The following is a 16,413-nucleotide window of genomic DNA, read 5'->3' as shown; positions in this document are numbered from 1 at the left end:
TTGCTTTCTTTCAGATTCTACGTATAAGTGAGGTAATACAGTATCTGTCTTTTTCTGACTTATTTCACTTAGCATAATGTCCTCAAGCTCCATCCATGTTGCTGCAGATGCAGGATTTCCTTCTTTATTATGGCTTAATGATACCCTATTGTATATATACCACATCTTCTTTATCCATTTGTCTGCAGATGGACAAAATTTTTTCCCTGTCTTCGCTATTGTAAATAATGCTACAGTGAACACAGGGTACAAATATCTTTTCAAGACAGGGATTTTGTTTCCTTAGGGTAACTATTCAGAAGTGGAATTGCTAGATCATATGATAGTTCTGTTTTTAATTTTTTGAGGAAACTGCATGCTGATTTTTTTTTCTTTTTTAAATAGTGGGTGCACGAATTTACATCCCTACCAACAGTGCTCAAAGGTTTCTTTTTTTTTTTTTTTTTTTTTTTTTTTTGCGGTACGCGGGCCTCTCACTGTTGTGGCCTCTCCCGTTGCGGAGCACAGGCTCCGGATGTGCAGGCTCTGGACGCGCAGGCTCAGCGGCCATGACTCATGGGCTCAGCCGCTCTGCGGCATGTGGGATCTTCCCGGACCGGGGCACGAACCCGTGTCCCCTGCATCGGCAGGCGGACTCTCAACCACTGCGCCACCAGGGAAGCCCTCAAAGGTTTCTTTTAAAAACTGTGGTAAAATAGGAACTTCCCTGGCGGTCCAGTGGTTAAGACTCCGTGCTTCCACTGCAGGGGGCACGGGTTCAATCCCTGTTGGGGAACTAAGATCCCACATGTGGCGTGGTCCAAAAAACAGAAAACAAAAAAAACCCCAAAACAAATGGAGCTGAGTGTGCCAACCCGTGATGTCAGAAACATACCCCAAATATAGGAATCACTTTTAAAAAATTGTGGTAAAATATACTATAACAACATAAAATTCATATTACATTTTATAGCATAAAATTTACTATTTAAACCATTATTTCAGGGTACAGTTCAGTGGTATTAAGTAAATTCACATTGTTGTGCAATCATCACCACCATCTATCTCCATTTTTCATCTTCACAAACTAAAACTCCATACCTATTAAATAATAACTCCCCATTCTCCCCTCCCCCAAGCCACTGGCAACTACCATTCTACTTTCTGTCTTTAGGAATTTGACTACTCTAAGCACCTCATATAGATGGAATTGATACTGTATTTGTCCTCTTGTGATTCGCTTATCTCACTTAATGTCCCCAAGTTTCATACATGTTGTAGCTCGTGTCTAAATTTCCTTCCTTTTTAAAGCTGAATAATATTTCATTGTATGTATATACCACATTTTGTTTACGCATTCCCCATAGATGACTTGGACACTTGGGTTGCTTCCACGTTTCAGCTATTGAGAATAATGCTGCTATGAACATGGGTATACACATATGTGTTTGAGCCTCTGATTTCAATTGTTTGAGGTATATACCCAGAAATGGAATTGCTGGATCATATGGCAATCTATTTCTGACTTTTTGAGGGATGGCCGTATTGTTTTCCATGGCAGCCACACCATTTTACATTCCAACCAACAGTGTACAATAGTTTCAATTTTTCCATATCTTCCTGAACACTTATTTTCTTTTTTTTGATAAAATCCTTCCTAATGGGTATGAAGTAGTATCTCATTGTGATTTTTTTTTTAAATTAATTTATTTTATTATTTATTTATTTTTGGCAGTGTTGGGTTTTCGTTGCTGCGCGCGGGCTTTCTCTAGTTGCAGCGAGCGGGGGCTGCTCTTCGTTGCAATGCACGGGCTTCTCATTGAGGTGGCTTCTCTCATTGCGGAGCATGGGCTCTAGGTGCGCGGGCTTCAGTAGTTGTAGCGCATGGGCCCAGTAGTTGTGGCTTGCGGGCTCTAGAGTGCAGGCTCAGTAGTTGTGGAGCACGGGCTTAGTTGCTCCACGGCATGTGGGATCTTCCCGGACCAGGGCTCGAACCCATTTCCCCTGCATTGGCAGGCGGATTCTTAACCATTGCACCACCAGGGAAGTCCCCTCTCATTGTGATTTTGATTTTCATTTCCCTAATGATGAGTGATGTTTAGTATCTTTTCATGTGCTTATTGGCCATTTGTGCATCTTTTTCAAAGAAAGTTCTTTTCATGTCTTTTGCCCATTTTTAAATCATATTTTAAAATATTGTTGATTTGTAGGAGTTTTTATATATTCTGGATATCAATCTCTTATCAGATATATGATCTGAAAATATTTTCTCCCATCCTGTGAGTTGCCTTTTCACTCTGTGGACAGTATTGTTTGATGCATAAAAGTTTATCATTTTGATATTGTTCAGTTTATCTACTTTCTCTTTTGTTGTCTGTGCTTTGGTGTTTCTTTTTAATTTTTTTAAATCCTACCTAGTCCGTCTCCTTGATTAAGCCTTCTCAGCACCACTGAGCATTGTACCTCAGTACTGACTTGTTTCTAAATTGCCTGAGGGTGATGACTTATTTTGCAATTTCCCCTCAAGTGGGGGACCATAGTCCCCTTGAGTTCACTTAATAAACCTAAACGTATATAGTGGCAGCAAATGTCATTTGTTCAATCAGTAGTTGATGGATGGATAGGTGGATGAATAAATGAAGAGTGAACCCAGGGACACACAGTCAGTTCTCTCTTACCACCCCAGGTTATCCATGTTCTGACCTTTTCAGACAAACCAGTGTGTGTGAGCTTCTAGGCATCGTATGGTGGGCTCAGGGAAACTGGGGATTGGACTGCCCTCTCCAGTATATTGTGAAGTTGACAACTGAAGATTGTGGGTGTCTGAGCCAGAGAACTACTAAGGTGAAAATAGATGAACATGTAGCATTTGGGCCTTTTAAAACCTACTTTCACTGTATCTGAGGACAGGAAATAAAATTGGTACTGCTCACAATAGCTGACAAAAGTTTATTTCAGTAGGTGTGTCTTCTCAGCTAGGTGGAGAAGCTCTATTCCCAGGTACACCTGCATTTAATCAACAGATGTGTTCCTAAAATTAACTGAGTAGATTACTTGTTTTACACTCATTTGTTCATAACTTCATCATCATCATCATATCTGACTTTCAAAGGTTTATATCATACGTGTGTCAGGCAGCATGCTAGGTGCTTTAAAAGTATTATTTCTTCTAATTCCCTCAAAACTCTATGAGATGGTATCATTACTCCAATGATAGAGATAAGGAAACTGAGTCTTAAGGAAATTAAATACCTTGCCACGGGTCCTACATCTGTGCTGTTTATTATGTGCTAAATGCTAGAGACATAAAGATGAGGCAGATATCATTGCCCGTGGAATTGCAGTGACAGAGGTGGACACAGGAGATAATGAGACAACAAGGAGGACCACCTACTCTCTGTCAGTGTTTAGTGAGTCAGGGAAGGCTTCCTAAGGATGGAGGGCTCACTTAGGGCTCCTTCCTAAGGAGGGAGGGCTGAGCTGAGTCTTAGAGGAAAAGATAGCACTGGAAAGGGAGAGTGGACATCTAATTGTTCTGCCAGTCCTGCAGAACGCTCTTCTTCTGGGACTGATGTCCCTCTTCTTTCGTGTAGCTTCTGACCGTGAGATTCCTGCAGGATCTCACAACGTCCTTGACTCTGATCGAGTTGTCTAGAGGTAGACACCAACCGAAGCCCAGGCCAATCACAGACTTGCCCTAGGGGTTTTCAAACCAAATCTCTGAACAAACATCTATCCTTATCTAATGGTAGAAATTGAAGAATGAACGCAGGGGCTGTTGGCAGCTGGGTTTCTTGACATGTTGAAGGGATGATCTAGAGGGAGAGTAAGGCCAATAAAAAGAACAGGGACCGGTGGTAGAGAGAGAGCCTTGGTAGTCTGCCTGTTCCCTGGCTTGGTTTTTCATCATTCCTTTAATAAGCCAGATCAATCTGTCTTCTTCTTTTTTTTCTGTTTGTTTATTTTTTTAATTCATCTTTATTGGAGTATAATTGCTTCACAATACTGTGTTAGTTTCTGTTGTACAACAAAGTGAATCAGCCATATGCATACATATATCCCCACACGCCCTCCCTCTTGAGTCTCCCTCCCACCCTCCTTTAACTCAGTGGCTCCAGGTGGATTTCTATCACTTTCCACGGTAAGAGCCCTAATATACGTACTTACTAATAGGCATGAATGCTTGACTCTGGGAGAGTAAACGCTTAAACAAAATACCAGAAGCAAGCAGAGCAAGAGGTGAATTTAAACGCAGGAAGCCGCAAGTAGTTTGGTGTTTGTCAGAGTGTAAACATCAAGACAAGAAGTGGCAAGAGATGAGGCTAATAAGTAGACAGAATCTGATCATGAGACCTGGATATATTTTGCAAAGTACTTTGGACTTGATCCGGTATACATTCTGTTCATTCTACAGGGTTATAAGTAGGCATTAGGCAGAGGTTCTGTAAACTGTACAATAATTAGTAGTAATTAAGAGGCCCTTAACCTGGGAGTCACAGACAGGCTTCAGCTGTCTCCAATCCCTCTCAAATAGCATGAAAAATCTGTGGGTGTGTACAGGTTTATTTGTCTTTGTTTTTGTTATGGAAGAGGTCCCTAACTTTCATCAGATATTAAAGGAGTCCCTGACCCAAAATATGTATGAACTGCTATCTATGTACAGGCATTTTCAGGAGTTACTGACTTCAAATATTCATGCAAATCTCATTGCCCCCCTCCCTCCGATTTCCTCACGATGCTTAAAAACTGTTGGGCACAGAGAAAATGCTTCATAACTGTTTGGTTGGACACTGTCTTAAGAGGGGATTTTCCTTTGGGATCATGAAACGATGTAAAGAGATGATATAGACCTGGTTATTTATAGAGATTTTAACCGGGAATATTGGATGTGACATCCATCCTGTTATTGACTTGGGCAGCCAGCCAAGACCTGCAGGCTCTCGGAGGTGTCACCCGGGGTACCAGCGGGTGACCAGTCTCTGAAAGCCAACTCCAAGCATCCTTGTCCTTTTCCACCCGCAGGTGCAACGACTACAAGTCCCAGGACGCTTCGCTCGCGGAGCCTGGGCGAGGGTGGGGCGGATCTCCGCAGTGACGTCACCGTCCCGGGGCGGACCGAGGGAGGGCGGGGCGAAGGGGCGGGTCGGGGAGGCGCCGGAGCGCGCTGGTGCTGATGCAGGATGGCTGAGCTCGCAGGAGCCCGGGAGGTCTGAGCCGGGAGAGGCTTGCTCCCTGCGCATCACCTCGTCCGCCCGCCGCGTGGTCCTGGGCAGGTGGTCCCGGGACGCAGCGCAGGGCCAGGGCAGGGCCAGGGAAGGCAGGTGTGCAGCCGGACGGGCCAAAGGTTGATAGACTGCCCACCTACCAGGTCTCGGAGCGGCCAGAGCTGCCCAGCCCGCCGAGTTCGCGATGACCTGCTGAGAAGCTTCGTCGGAGGCTGCGGGAGGCGGCCTCGTTGCGGGCGGTGCGGTTCTCGACCACCTCCCTAGTTGTGCGGAACCCCGTCCCCCCGCCCATCCCCGCGCCCCTTCTCTCTGCCGCCGGCAGAGATGGCGGATCCAGCCGAATGCAGCATCAAAGTGATGTGCCGGTTCCGGCCACTCAACGAAGCCGAGATCCTCCGCGGGGACAAATTCATCCCCAAATTTAAAGGCGATGAGACCGTGGTGATCGGGGTAAGTGGCTGGGAAGTCTGGCCTCCCCTGCTGCTTCGCGCCGCAGCCCTGACGCCCCAGATCAGGCAGAGATGCTCGGGCTACCCCTTCGGACATCCCCTCGGGGCTGCCCTCTAGGGTGGACTTAACGAGAAATCCCCTCCCCCCCCCGTAGTTCCCCCCTGGGCCGGTGGAGGGTCGACTGGGGACCATGGGGCGGGCCCCAGGCGGCGGGGGTCGGGGTGGGGGGCGAGGAAGTGTTCGGCGCCGCCATTGTTATTGGGGTGCGGGCCCGAGTGGGCCCATTGTTCCCCGCCCTGGCCACACCGCGTGGGTAGTGTGTTCAGGTTACCCTCAAGCCCACGTGTAACCCACAAATGATTCCAGGCATTGGTTCAATTTATCGAACACTTTGCCTCTTCTCACGAGATTGGTGAAAGAAACAAGGTACTGGAAAAATCCTAGCCTCGGCGCGGAGCTCCCACAGCTGTGCAGAATTGGCTCCCCGCGGCGTTCCTCCTTGCTCTGCACGCGGAAGGCGGGGGATGGGGGAACACTGGTGGCCTTGGTGTCTCCTGCTTCCTCTCAACCCAGGCTGCCCTGACTTGGGCCTCGGTTCTGACCCTTCCGCAATAGGGCGACCCCCACCTGGTGTCCGCAGATCCTCGGGTGTGCTTCACGCTGGGTGGAGAGGAGGCTGTGCGCCCACGTCTGTGGGGCTGGGGGTCCGGAGCGCAACCAAATAGCCTCTGTGCCCAAAGAAGTTACTTTGTGTGGCTGGGGTCCCCCTCCCTCTTGGTCTCCCTTCCCACGTTACCCCTCCCCCCTTCCCTCACCTCCGCAGACTTGGCTCTTTCTGCAGCGGGGCTGCTGGTGGGGGGGGAGGGATACCATTGGGTTTTAGTTCTTAAAGGAATATGTCAAATGAAATAAGCCAGCCTCCCCCCGCTCCACCGCCCTTCCCCCTCCGCTGTCCTCAGCGTGTGTAGCTGATGGTGCCCTCTTTGTATGCGAGTCGCGTGGGGAGGGACCGAGTTAATGGGAGCCTCCCGATCCCTGCTGACACGTTCCTGGCAGCCTGCTCGAGGCTGCTGATGCAGCCTTCCCGGCCTCAGCATTGATTAAGTGATGTCATCCCGTTTACTGAGCATGCTCCGACTAACCCCCTCCCTCCTATTTCACCCTGTGGCTGGTGTATTTAGGTCAAGTGATTGACAAGTGACAATTTACTTAGGGTCTCTGCCCGAGTCAGCCCGGCCTTTCTTAGGCACCAGAGGCCGACATTTGCCGGCCCAAGCAGTCCCAGCATCTTCGCCAAGGTTGTGCCGCCGTCCCTGGTTAGGGACCTGAGCACTGGCAGATGCTGGCTGAACCGGAAGACAGGCGCTCTCCGCGCGAAGGGAACAGAGGCAAGGCTCTGGCCTCAGGGCTTCATCTTGTACCTCCCTTAGGAAGGCAGCTCCTCTCGACGCCCTCTTCTCTCCTCCCAGTTTTCACAGCCATCAGAAAACCGTGACCTCCAAATGCTATGGGGATGGTAGTTCACCCTGAGAGCTGACCTAAGAGGGCAGGAAAGAGGGGTTTTCTGTCTGCTTAGTGTTAAATTGAAGAAAAGATGTATGCTACAATTATTGATGAGGAAGATTCTATACTTAATGGCAGACATGGGATAGTGACATATCTATGGCCGGTACATGGGGCAGATGGGGCAGAGGTGTTGGGATACACCTCTAAGCTAGGGTCAGCCTATAGTCTGACTTGCTATTTCCTGAGCCTCGCTATGGTTTAGGTAGAGTGGGAGTTACTGGGGACATCTAGTCGCTGCCTCTTGTCTTGTAACAATTTTTTAACAAGTAATTGTGTAGCCCTAGAACATGGTCTGATGACCCTAGTTTTTCAGAGGTTTTAAAGAAAAGCTGAAGTTGTTTCTTCCCCTTTTCCTCCTCCTTCTCCTTTTCCTTCTTCCTCTTCCTCCTCTTCCTCCATCTTCTAAGGGTGATATACCAGGACTAATGAGGTGGAGTACTAAATCATCCCTTTGATCTGTGTGCAAGGCAGAGATCCTTAATCTTACAGTTATTCTTTCATTTTGACACTACTATGAGTATATATTTAATTCCCGTCTACATATTCATGTTATTGAGTGAATAAAGTAAAAACAAAGTCACCATATAAAATAAGTATATTAAACAAAAGATTGTGGATGTGAATACACATGTAGCTCTTCAACTGTAAATTAACATTTATGATCATCTTACTATAATCCTTTTTTTAAAAAAATTTATTTATCTTTGGCTGCATTGGGTCTTCGTTGCTGCACACAGGCTTTCTCTGGTTGTGGCGAGCAGGGGCTACTCTTCGTTGCGGTGCGCAGGCTTCTCATTGCGGTGGCTTCTCTTGTTGTGGAGCACGGGCTCTAGGTGCACGGGCTTCAGTAGTTGTGGCACATGGGCTTAGTTGCTCCGCGGCATGTGGGATCTTCCCAGACCAGGGTTCGAACCTGTGTTCCCTGCATTGGCAGGCAGATGCTTAACCACTGCACCACCAGGGAAGTCCCTTACTATAATCCTTTAATACAACAGAGAGTTTTCAGTTTTCTTTAAGGTAAATTTTTCTTTGAAATAAAGCATTCATATAGAAAAGTGTTTTCATAAGTGTACAGCTTGATGATTTTTTTTTTATAAACACTCCCTTGTAACCACCTCTTAGACTAAGAAACAGACATTTTCAGGACTGCAGAATTCTCCCTAGCATCCCTCCCAGTCACTGACTCCCTCTACCTCAGGGTAACTACTATTCTGACTTCTAATGCCATAGATTAGTTTAGTTTAGTTTTTTTTTAAGCCTTATCTACATAGAACCATACCGTATGTTCACTTCTGTGTGTGAGTTCTTGCGCTGAACATGACTCTTGTCAGATTCATCCGTGTTGTGGTGTGTAGCTGCAGTTTGTTCATCCTCATTGTTCTGTAGTATCTCATATGAATATACCACAATTTAGTTATCTAGTAACTGGTGGTAACTGTTTGGATAGTTTCCACTTCGGGGCTCTTATGGATGGAGCTGCTATGAACACGGTTTTACACATCTTTCAGTGAGTGTGGTACAGAACAGAAGACTGCCAGATGCTGAAGGGTGCTGGGACTTCTGTTGGCATGTGCTAGGACCCTTCCCATTCCTAATTAATAATGTGTAACTAAAGGAAGTGACATTTCTGGCCGGCTGTATCCGACGTTGTACACCAAGTAGAATGGCTCCCAAGTCAATTCAGTAGGAACCATCCCACATGGCTCAGTTGCAGGTGGAAACTGCCTTAGGTGGGCATTCCCTTCCTTGCTTGCAGGGACAGAGATTGTGGGGATGACCAAAGAAGCCCAGAGCCATCCAGAAATGTCACCTTCACTCCCAAGAGAGATGAGTGAAGAATGAATTTCTGTGCAGTTATCTGTGAGTCCAAATTCAGAATCCCAGACATTCTATTTGTTTTTGAAACTGGGGTGATTTTATTTCCTTTAACATCTTGTTCATTTCTTATGGAGATGTATGCTAAGCGGGAGATTTTGCAGGTGGAGTTCCTAGATTTTTCTTTTTTAAGAAATGTCCTGTCTTGGAGGGATTATCTCTACCATTCTTGCTCCACCCCGCCCCCCCACCATCCTGTGCAGAGTTTTCTTTCCCTGACTGCTCCAGCCACAGTCTCTTCCCACTATGAACTCTTGTAGCATTTATTCTGTATATGATCTCCTGATTTTTTTGCCTTAGATTATTATTAATTTTGATCATATGTTTAATGACATCGTAAGGCATGTGTAGAGACGAGGCCCATCCATGTTTTGCTTCTTTGTACTTCCCAGGGCCTTGCCCATAGAAGGCACTTAATAAATATTTATTGATCTCTTTGTTGAGCCTAGAAATCTTAACTCTGATGTATTTAGCTGATTTCATGGACTTTTAATTGACTGTAGGCTGTCGGGGGTAGTTAAAATATAAGTTTAAAGAGATGTGCTATTCCTTTGAGCAGGCCTGGTAAGAGAGCATATAATACACTTAAATGTTATAAGAAAATTGGGAAAGAACTGTATCCAGCCTTGTTAAAAATTAGGAGTGCTAATGATACTCGTGGTGAGCTAGAAGTGGAGGGCGGGGCTAGGGACTCCACATTAATTCTTCAGAGAAAAATATTGGATTTACAGCATTTCTCAGAATACTCCTCCATTAGCTGCTAAAATTCCGCGTGAGTCATTCATTACTTTGAGCTCTGCCTATTGGTTTTGATGCATCTGTATTGTTGGAACTCTTTTAGAGAGTTCTCAGTGAGGTTCTTTGAAATGGACTTATACCCTTCAGTTTTGGGTTTTCCTCTTGTTTGCAATCCTGGGAAAGCAGGTGTTGTTAACCATGGGTGCTTTCCCTGGGACAATGTAAGTTCTGACTTGTTTGAAAGCCAAAGCAAAATATTAGCTATAAACCCTGAGCTGGCCTTCGGGTGGAAAGTGGCCTCAGGCTGTAGGAGCTTAGATTAGTTCTGGGCAGTGGATGGGCAGGGAAGGCAGGAGCCAGGACAGAGACCAAATTCCAAGCCTGAGTTATCTTTGTGGAGATTATGGGCTGAAGATGTGAAGAAATATGGCTAGAACTTTTCCTTTTGTCCGTAGCAATGGTCTTTTAAAGCAAGAGTATTTTCTTTTAAAATTTATACAGAGTAAAGTCACTTTTTTTGGTGTATCGTTCTATTGTAGGGGTGTGAAACATACACAGAGTTGTGTAGCTATGCTGTATTAGTTTCCTGTTGCTGCTGTAACAAATTACAACAAATTTAAAGGCTTAAAATGATACAAGTTTATTATCACACAGCTTCCATAGGTCATGTGGACAAAGGATGTCGCCTGCCATTGATGGTGCCCCCTGAGGGGAATTCAGGACATAGAAAAACAGAATACTGGCCCTAGATAGTTAAGATGCATATGGAAGGAATGGTTTCCTTAGCCCAGACTCTTTCATCTTCCCATACATAGAAAAGCACTAAAATCATTAACTTGAGATGTCTGTTTGTTGTGATTAGCAGTAATCTTTTGATGTTCCACTACATAGTTTTGTTTTGTTTTCCCCTGCAAAAACTCCTGTATATCCCGACTCCTCCTTTACCACTTTGGAACAGTCCCTCAGAGCTATCTGAGAGGCTGCCATCCCGGGCTATAGTCCTCAGTAAATGTCCTAAATAAAACATATTTCTCAGCTTTTAGGTTGTGCTTTTTTTTTTTTCAGTCGACAATCAGAAGCCCATCAAGTCAGCTGGTTTCTCTGTTTAGAGTCTCACAAGGGCAAGAGCAAGGTGTTGGCAGGGCCATGTTCTTTTCTGGAGGGTCTGGGAGAAAATTCATTTCTTTGCTCATTCAGGTTGTTGGCAGAATTCAGTTCCTTGTGGTTGTAGGACTGAGGTCCCCATCCCCTTGCTGGCTGTCAGCCTGGGCTGTTCTTAGCTTCTAGAGGCCACTCGCAGGTCCTGGCCACATGGCCCCCTTCCTCTACCTTAGGAGCCAGCAGTGGGTTGATTCCCTCTCATGCTTCAAATTTCTCCTGCCTCTTCTTCCATGGCTTGTCTCTCTCACTGACTCCTGTGCCTCCCTCTTTCACTTTCTCAGGGCCCACCTGGTTACAGTGAGCCCAGTCAGATAATCGGGGATAATCTCCCTGATATAAGGGCGGCTGATTAGCAATCTTAATTGCATCTGCAAAGTTCCTTTTATCCTGTAACTTTCACATATTCACAGCTTCCAGGGATTAGTGTGGACATCTTTTGAGCCATTATTCTGCCTCCACATGCCATACTCAAGATACAAAGCAAAAAAAAAAGATACAAAGAAATTTCATCACTCAAAAAAAAAAAAAAGTTCTCATGCCCCGCCCCACCCCCCACCCGTAATCAAACCTTCTCCCCTCTCTTAACCCCTGGCAACCATTTATCTGTTCTTCCTTTGTATACTTTTTGCCTTTTCCAAATTGTATATATAAAAATGGAATCATAGGGCTTCCCTGGTGGCGCAGTGGTTGGGAGTCCGCCTGCTGATGCAGGGGACACGGGTTCGTGCCCCGGTCCGGGAAGATCCCACATGCCGCGGAGCGGCTAGGCCCGTGAGCCATGGCCGTTGAGCCTGCGCGTCCGGAGCCTGTGCTCCGCAACGGGAGAGGCCACAACAGTGAGAGGCCCGCGTACCGCAAAAAAAAAAAAAAAAAAAAAAAGGAATCATAAATTTAAGTATCTTTTTGAGCTTGGGTCCTTTGAGGTTTAGGTTGTTGTTGTTGCATGTATCAGTAGTTCATTCCTTTTTATTGCTTAGTGGTATTCCTTTATACAAGTTTGTCACAGTTTGTTTATCCATTCACCTGTTGAAGGACATTTGTGTTGTTTCCAATCTGGCATGATTCTGAAAAAAGCTGTTATGAACCTTTGAACATAGGTTCTAGTGTGAGTATAAATTTTTAATTTCTCTTGGGTAAACACCCAGGAGTGGGATTACTACAATAGATCATATTGTAACTATATGTTTAACTCTAAGAAATTGCCAGTTTTCCAAAGTGGTTGCACCATTTTGTGTTCCCACCTAAAAGCGGTAACATTTTAAGCCAGACTTTTAAAGAATGTATTCAGTCACTGTGTCTAGTGAATACTAACAGTAGTGTTTAGTAGTGTCAAGATATATCAGTCCTTCATTCTCTTGTGCCCTAACTTCAGGGATGTTTACATGAGATGTCACATGTTTAGATGACTTAGTGGTTTCCTGTAAACCTACCCTCTGAAACCCTGGAATGAGTGAACACGGGAGAGTAGCTATAACCTGGCATGTGTCACTGGAGGCCACTCATGTTGGTGGTGAGCACACAGTCGATGCTATGTAAATGACTGGGGTTGGTAGAAGCAGCGGCGAGGGTCAGAGAGAACGGAGTGTGGATTCACTAGCTCTCTGTGGAGCATTTTTCAAGTTGCTTAGCTTTCCTGGGCCTCAGTTTGGTCATATTTACGGTGGAGATAATTACTTATCTCACAGGGTCGTTGGGATGAAATGAAGTGGTCAAAACAGGGTCTAGCACAGAGAAAATGCTCAATAAATGCTAATTATCTCCCACATTTCCTATTCCCCTTTTAATTTTCCTCATTTTCAGAATTAGCCTTGTCCCCCAAAATTACTGCCCTTAACTCTGGCTAGCCCCTGAAAGCCCTTCTTGCATCCCCATTTCCTAGGAACTGGTTCACCCCATTCTCCTGCTTGGAATAGCCACTCTTTTCCTCTTACCTGTGGAATTCCTAACCATTGGAAGGCAGAGCTCAGGTTCCATTTACTCATAGACTATATCAGCTGTTCCTATTATCTGCAATGATCACACATAGGTGTGTGCACACGCATGCGTGTGTATATCCTCCTCATGTAAATTGCAAGCTTCTGAGAAGCAGGAGCTGTTTTTTTTTTACGTCTTTGTCCCCTTTTCTGTCATTTCCTTGTTGCTTAGTAAGTGTATCTTGATTGACAGTTCTGTCTTCCCCTTTTCCCTGCCTGGAATCAAGTCTCCCTAAATGCCAATTTCTGCATTTCCTTAAATAACTTGGGCATCACTGGGGATTTCCCTCTGCTTCCACCTGTGCTCGTCTGGCCTAACTCCCCTGTTAAATGACAGTGTTTTTGCATCCTTGGCTTTTCTGCTCCCTTCAGAATACGAAACCTCCCCCACCTTTGGGTTCTCTTTAGTACCGGCCTCAGGTTTCTCACCCGTGTCTACTTGTTACACAAGCAAAAACAAAACTACATCCTCCCTAATGGTTTCTCTTGAGTTAAAAAAAAAAAAAAAGCTCCCTGACAGATCCAATTTCACTTGATTTCTCTCAGGTTTTCCATAGAGTCCTATTTTTGTGGCTGAGAAAGCTCCTCCCTTAACCCATTTCCTGCACATCAACCAAGTTCCTTTTAGTAGGAAGAGAGATGTTGAGTTTGTGGTTATTTGCAAATATTGCAGAGCTTGTGAGATAGAGTTTTAGATTCATCTTACTGTCCCCAGCACCAAATTTGGACGTGAGGCAGACAGCCCAGGACCATCATTTCCCAGCTCTGCGACTTCTTAGCTTTAAGAACTTGGACAAATTGCTACACTATGCTGTTTCAGTTTCCCGGCCTGTGAAATGGGGATAATAACACTCTCCACCTTGTGACAGTTACATGAGCTAATGTGTGTAGATTGCCAAGTACGGTGCCTGGTTCAGAAAATGTACACTGTTGTAAGACCCACAATGGTTATTTCTCTGCACACCTGTCAGACGGAATAATCTGGGGAAAGCCTTAGACCCTTCACAGGTGCGCTGGTACCTTCAGGTTGTGTTAAAGAAAAAATTATTCTCACACTTGTAAAAGATAGTAAGGAAGACTATTGTAGTAGGGGGTCTATAGTACTGCAATAGGGAAGAGAAATCAGGCTCAAGTACAAGTGGAGCAGGTTGGTGGGGGGATAGGTGGATGGACAGTCACTAAGAGGGGACATGAAAGGTAAGGGGGATTCTTGCTGAACTGACCTAATAGGATTCTTGCTGCAGGCAGGCCAGATATCAACGTTTTAAGATACACGTATTGCAGTATTGAGGGTGATTAGATATTGACGGTGGTGGGGATTCTCTCTAAACTGCCTTAGCAGGAGTCTTGCTCAAATTGGACTCTGCAGGGACAGACATGGGAGTCCAAGGTCAAGGCCCAGTTGAGAAGAGGGCTCAGCGGAGCCTGACTAAAGTTCGATCAAGGAGAGAGTCTTGGGACTTCCCTGGTGGTCCAGCGGTTAAGACTCCACGCTTCCACTGCAGGGTTCAGTCCCTGGTTGGGGAACTAAGATCCTGCATGCCACGTGGCACGGCCAAAAAAAAGGGGAGAGAGTCTTGTTCATTTGGAACCCAGATGCTTCAGTGGGGGCATTCGAGACCTCCATCCCCCAGCCCTACCTACCTTCCTAACCTCACCCCCGACCCCATGTTACATCTGGGCTTCTGTTCCCCTAAAATATTAGGCTTCTCAATGTCTGCCCTTCGCCGCCACAGCTGCCCGCATCCCACATGCCTGGGATGACCGTCCTCAAAGTGTACCTGCATGGCAACATCCACTCGCCTTTAGAATCTCATCCCATGGTGCGTTTTCTGAACACTTTTGTGACCAGCTCCTCTCCCCCTCCCCCCCGCCACCCTGGCCAGGTTAGATGCTTCTTCCCTGCACCCCTCATACCACGCAGGACTCCTGTCAGGCCTCCCCCACTACTGCATTTCATTTATTTGGGTATAAGTGTCCTTTCCCCCAATTAGACTAAACCCCTTGGAGGGCAGGAAGGGTGTGCCATTCGTTTCCATCTGCAAGTCCTGGACTAGTAGCTGGAATAGAGTAGTTGCTCGGTACAAGATGTCATTTGAAAGAAGTGAAAGAATGCAGACCCTCCTGGGCTGTCAGATGTCCAAGCCTGGGGTTATTTGCTTGGATTTTTACCTTTGACCTCTGTCTAGCTCTGGTAACTTCTTTCCTGCTTTGGATATCTTCATGGTTTTGTTGTTGTTGTCTTAAAAGAAATGGCTTTTTCAGGCGTCCTGATATATGCTCACTGAAAAGACCTTAGACCGTGCAGAAAAACATGAAGGAGAAGGTTAAAATCACTGTTAATTTTATGAACCAGAAAACATCATTGTTAACATCTTATTGTTTATTCCAGCTCTTTTCTATTCTATAGGAAACATACTTTGTTTTAAAATGAAGATACGATTTTATAAAATCTGTTTTGAAACCCAGCATTTTACTTAACGGTATACCTCAGACATCAGCATTTTTAAAGGTTGTATATAATTCCATATGTGTCTAATCAGTACTTTAACCATTTTCTACTGATGGACATTTGTTTTTCTTCTGTTTTATTTTTCAGTTATAAACAAAGGTGTGATAAACATCGGTGTATGCATCTCTTTGTGCTCTTGCCCAATTTTTTGTTAGAATACGTTCCTAGAATTGGGATTGCTGGGTAAAAGGATATAGATGATTTTAAGGTATCCACAGTTTTTGAGGGGAAGCAATTTAGAGATGGTGAATTGTCTTCTGTTTTATATTCTCACTTCTTTGCCCCATGGCAAACTCCATGGGGTTGGTGCCAATTTGTCTCATAAGACATCCCTTCATACCTCAGCTAAATTAAATTCTTACCAAGAGCGTGTGCTTCGTCATGCACTGTTAACCCATAGATCCAGAACACGGCAGTGTCTTCAGATTTTTAATGTAAACCATAGGATTTTGTTGGCTGTCTCTTGTCAGTTTCAGTATCCTAAAGGATGTTGTTCCTTGGAGGTGATCAAAAGCAAAATCTGTCCCTTGAGACAGCGAGAGATAGAGGTCAAGATTGTAGTCTTAAAACTAGGATGGATGTGTCCTTTCTTCTTGGAGCTAACAGTGAATGGCCTGTGATATCTTCCAGGCAATGGTAAGTTGAGAAGGGATATAATAGCCCTCCCAAAAAAGCCCTAGAAAGAGCTTTTTTTTTTTTCCTTTTCCTTTGATTACTAGGTACTCTTAAAAAAAACTTATATAAAATTTCAAGCATACACCAAAGTGGAAAGAATATCAAAATATACCCCCATGAATCTATCAACCAGTTTTAGCTATCATCAACAAATGGGCTAATCTTATTTTTTCTATACACCCCTAACCTTATCTCCCCAAATCACTCAATTATTTTAAAGTGAAATCTGATGTCTCACATTACTCTATCCCTAAACTTT

General features: G+C 45.0%; 1 protein-coding gene across 1 annotated transcript in view; it reads left to right on the top strand.

The window, feature by feature from the left end:
* Positions 1 to 5,109: 5,109 nt before the first annotated feature.
* Positions 5,110 to 16,413, top strand: part of KIF5C (kinesin family member 5C) — a 166,156-nt gene continuing 154,852 nt past the window's right edge. Inside the window, exon 1 of the mRNA XM_032638533.1 lies at positions 5,110 to 5,654. Within this exon, the coding sequence (XP_032494424.1) occupies positions 5,529 to 5,654 (126 nt within the window). The 5' untranslated portion in view covers positions 5,110 to 5,528. The remainder of the gene's footprint in view (positions 5,655 to 16,413) is intronic.

This window comes from Phocoena sinus, chromosome 7, assembly GCF_008692025.1.
Source record: "Phocoena sinus isolate mPhoSin1 chromosome 7, mPhoSin1.pri, whole genome shotgun sequence".
Taxonomy (NCBI): domain Eukaryota; kingdom Metazoa; phylum Chordata; class Mammalia; order Artiodactyla; family Phocoenidae; genus Phocoena; species Phocoena sinus.
Note: the sequence above shows the minus strand (reverse complement) of the source record. Positions and strands in the feature narration are given on the sequence as shown.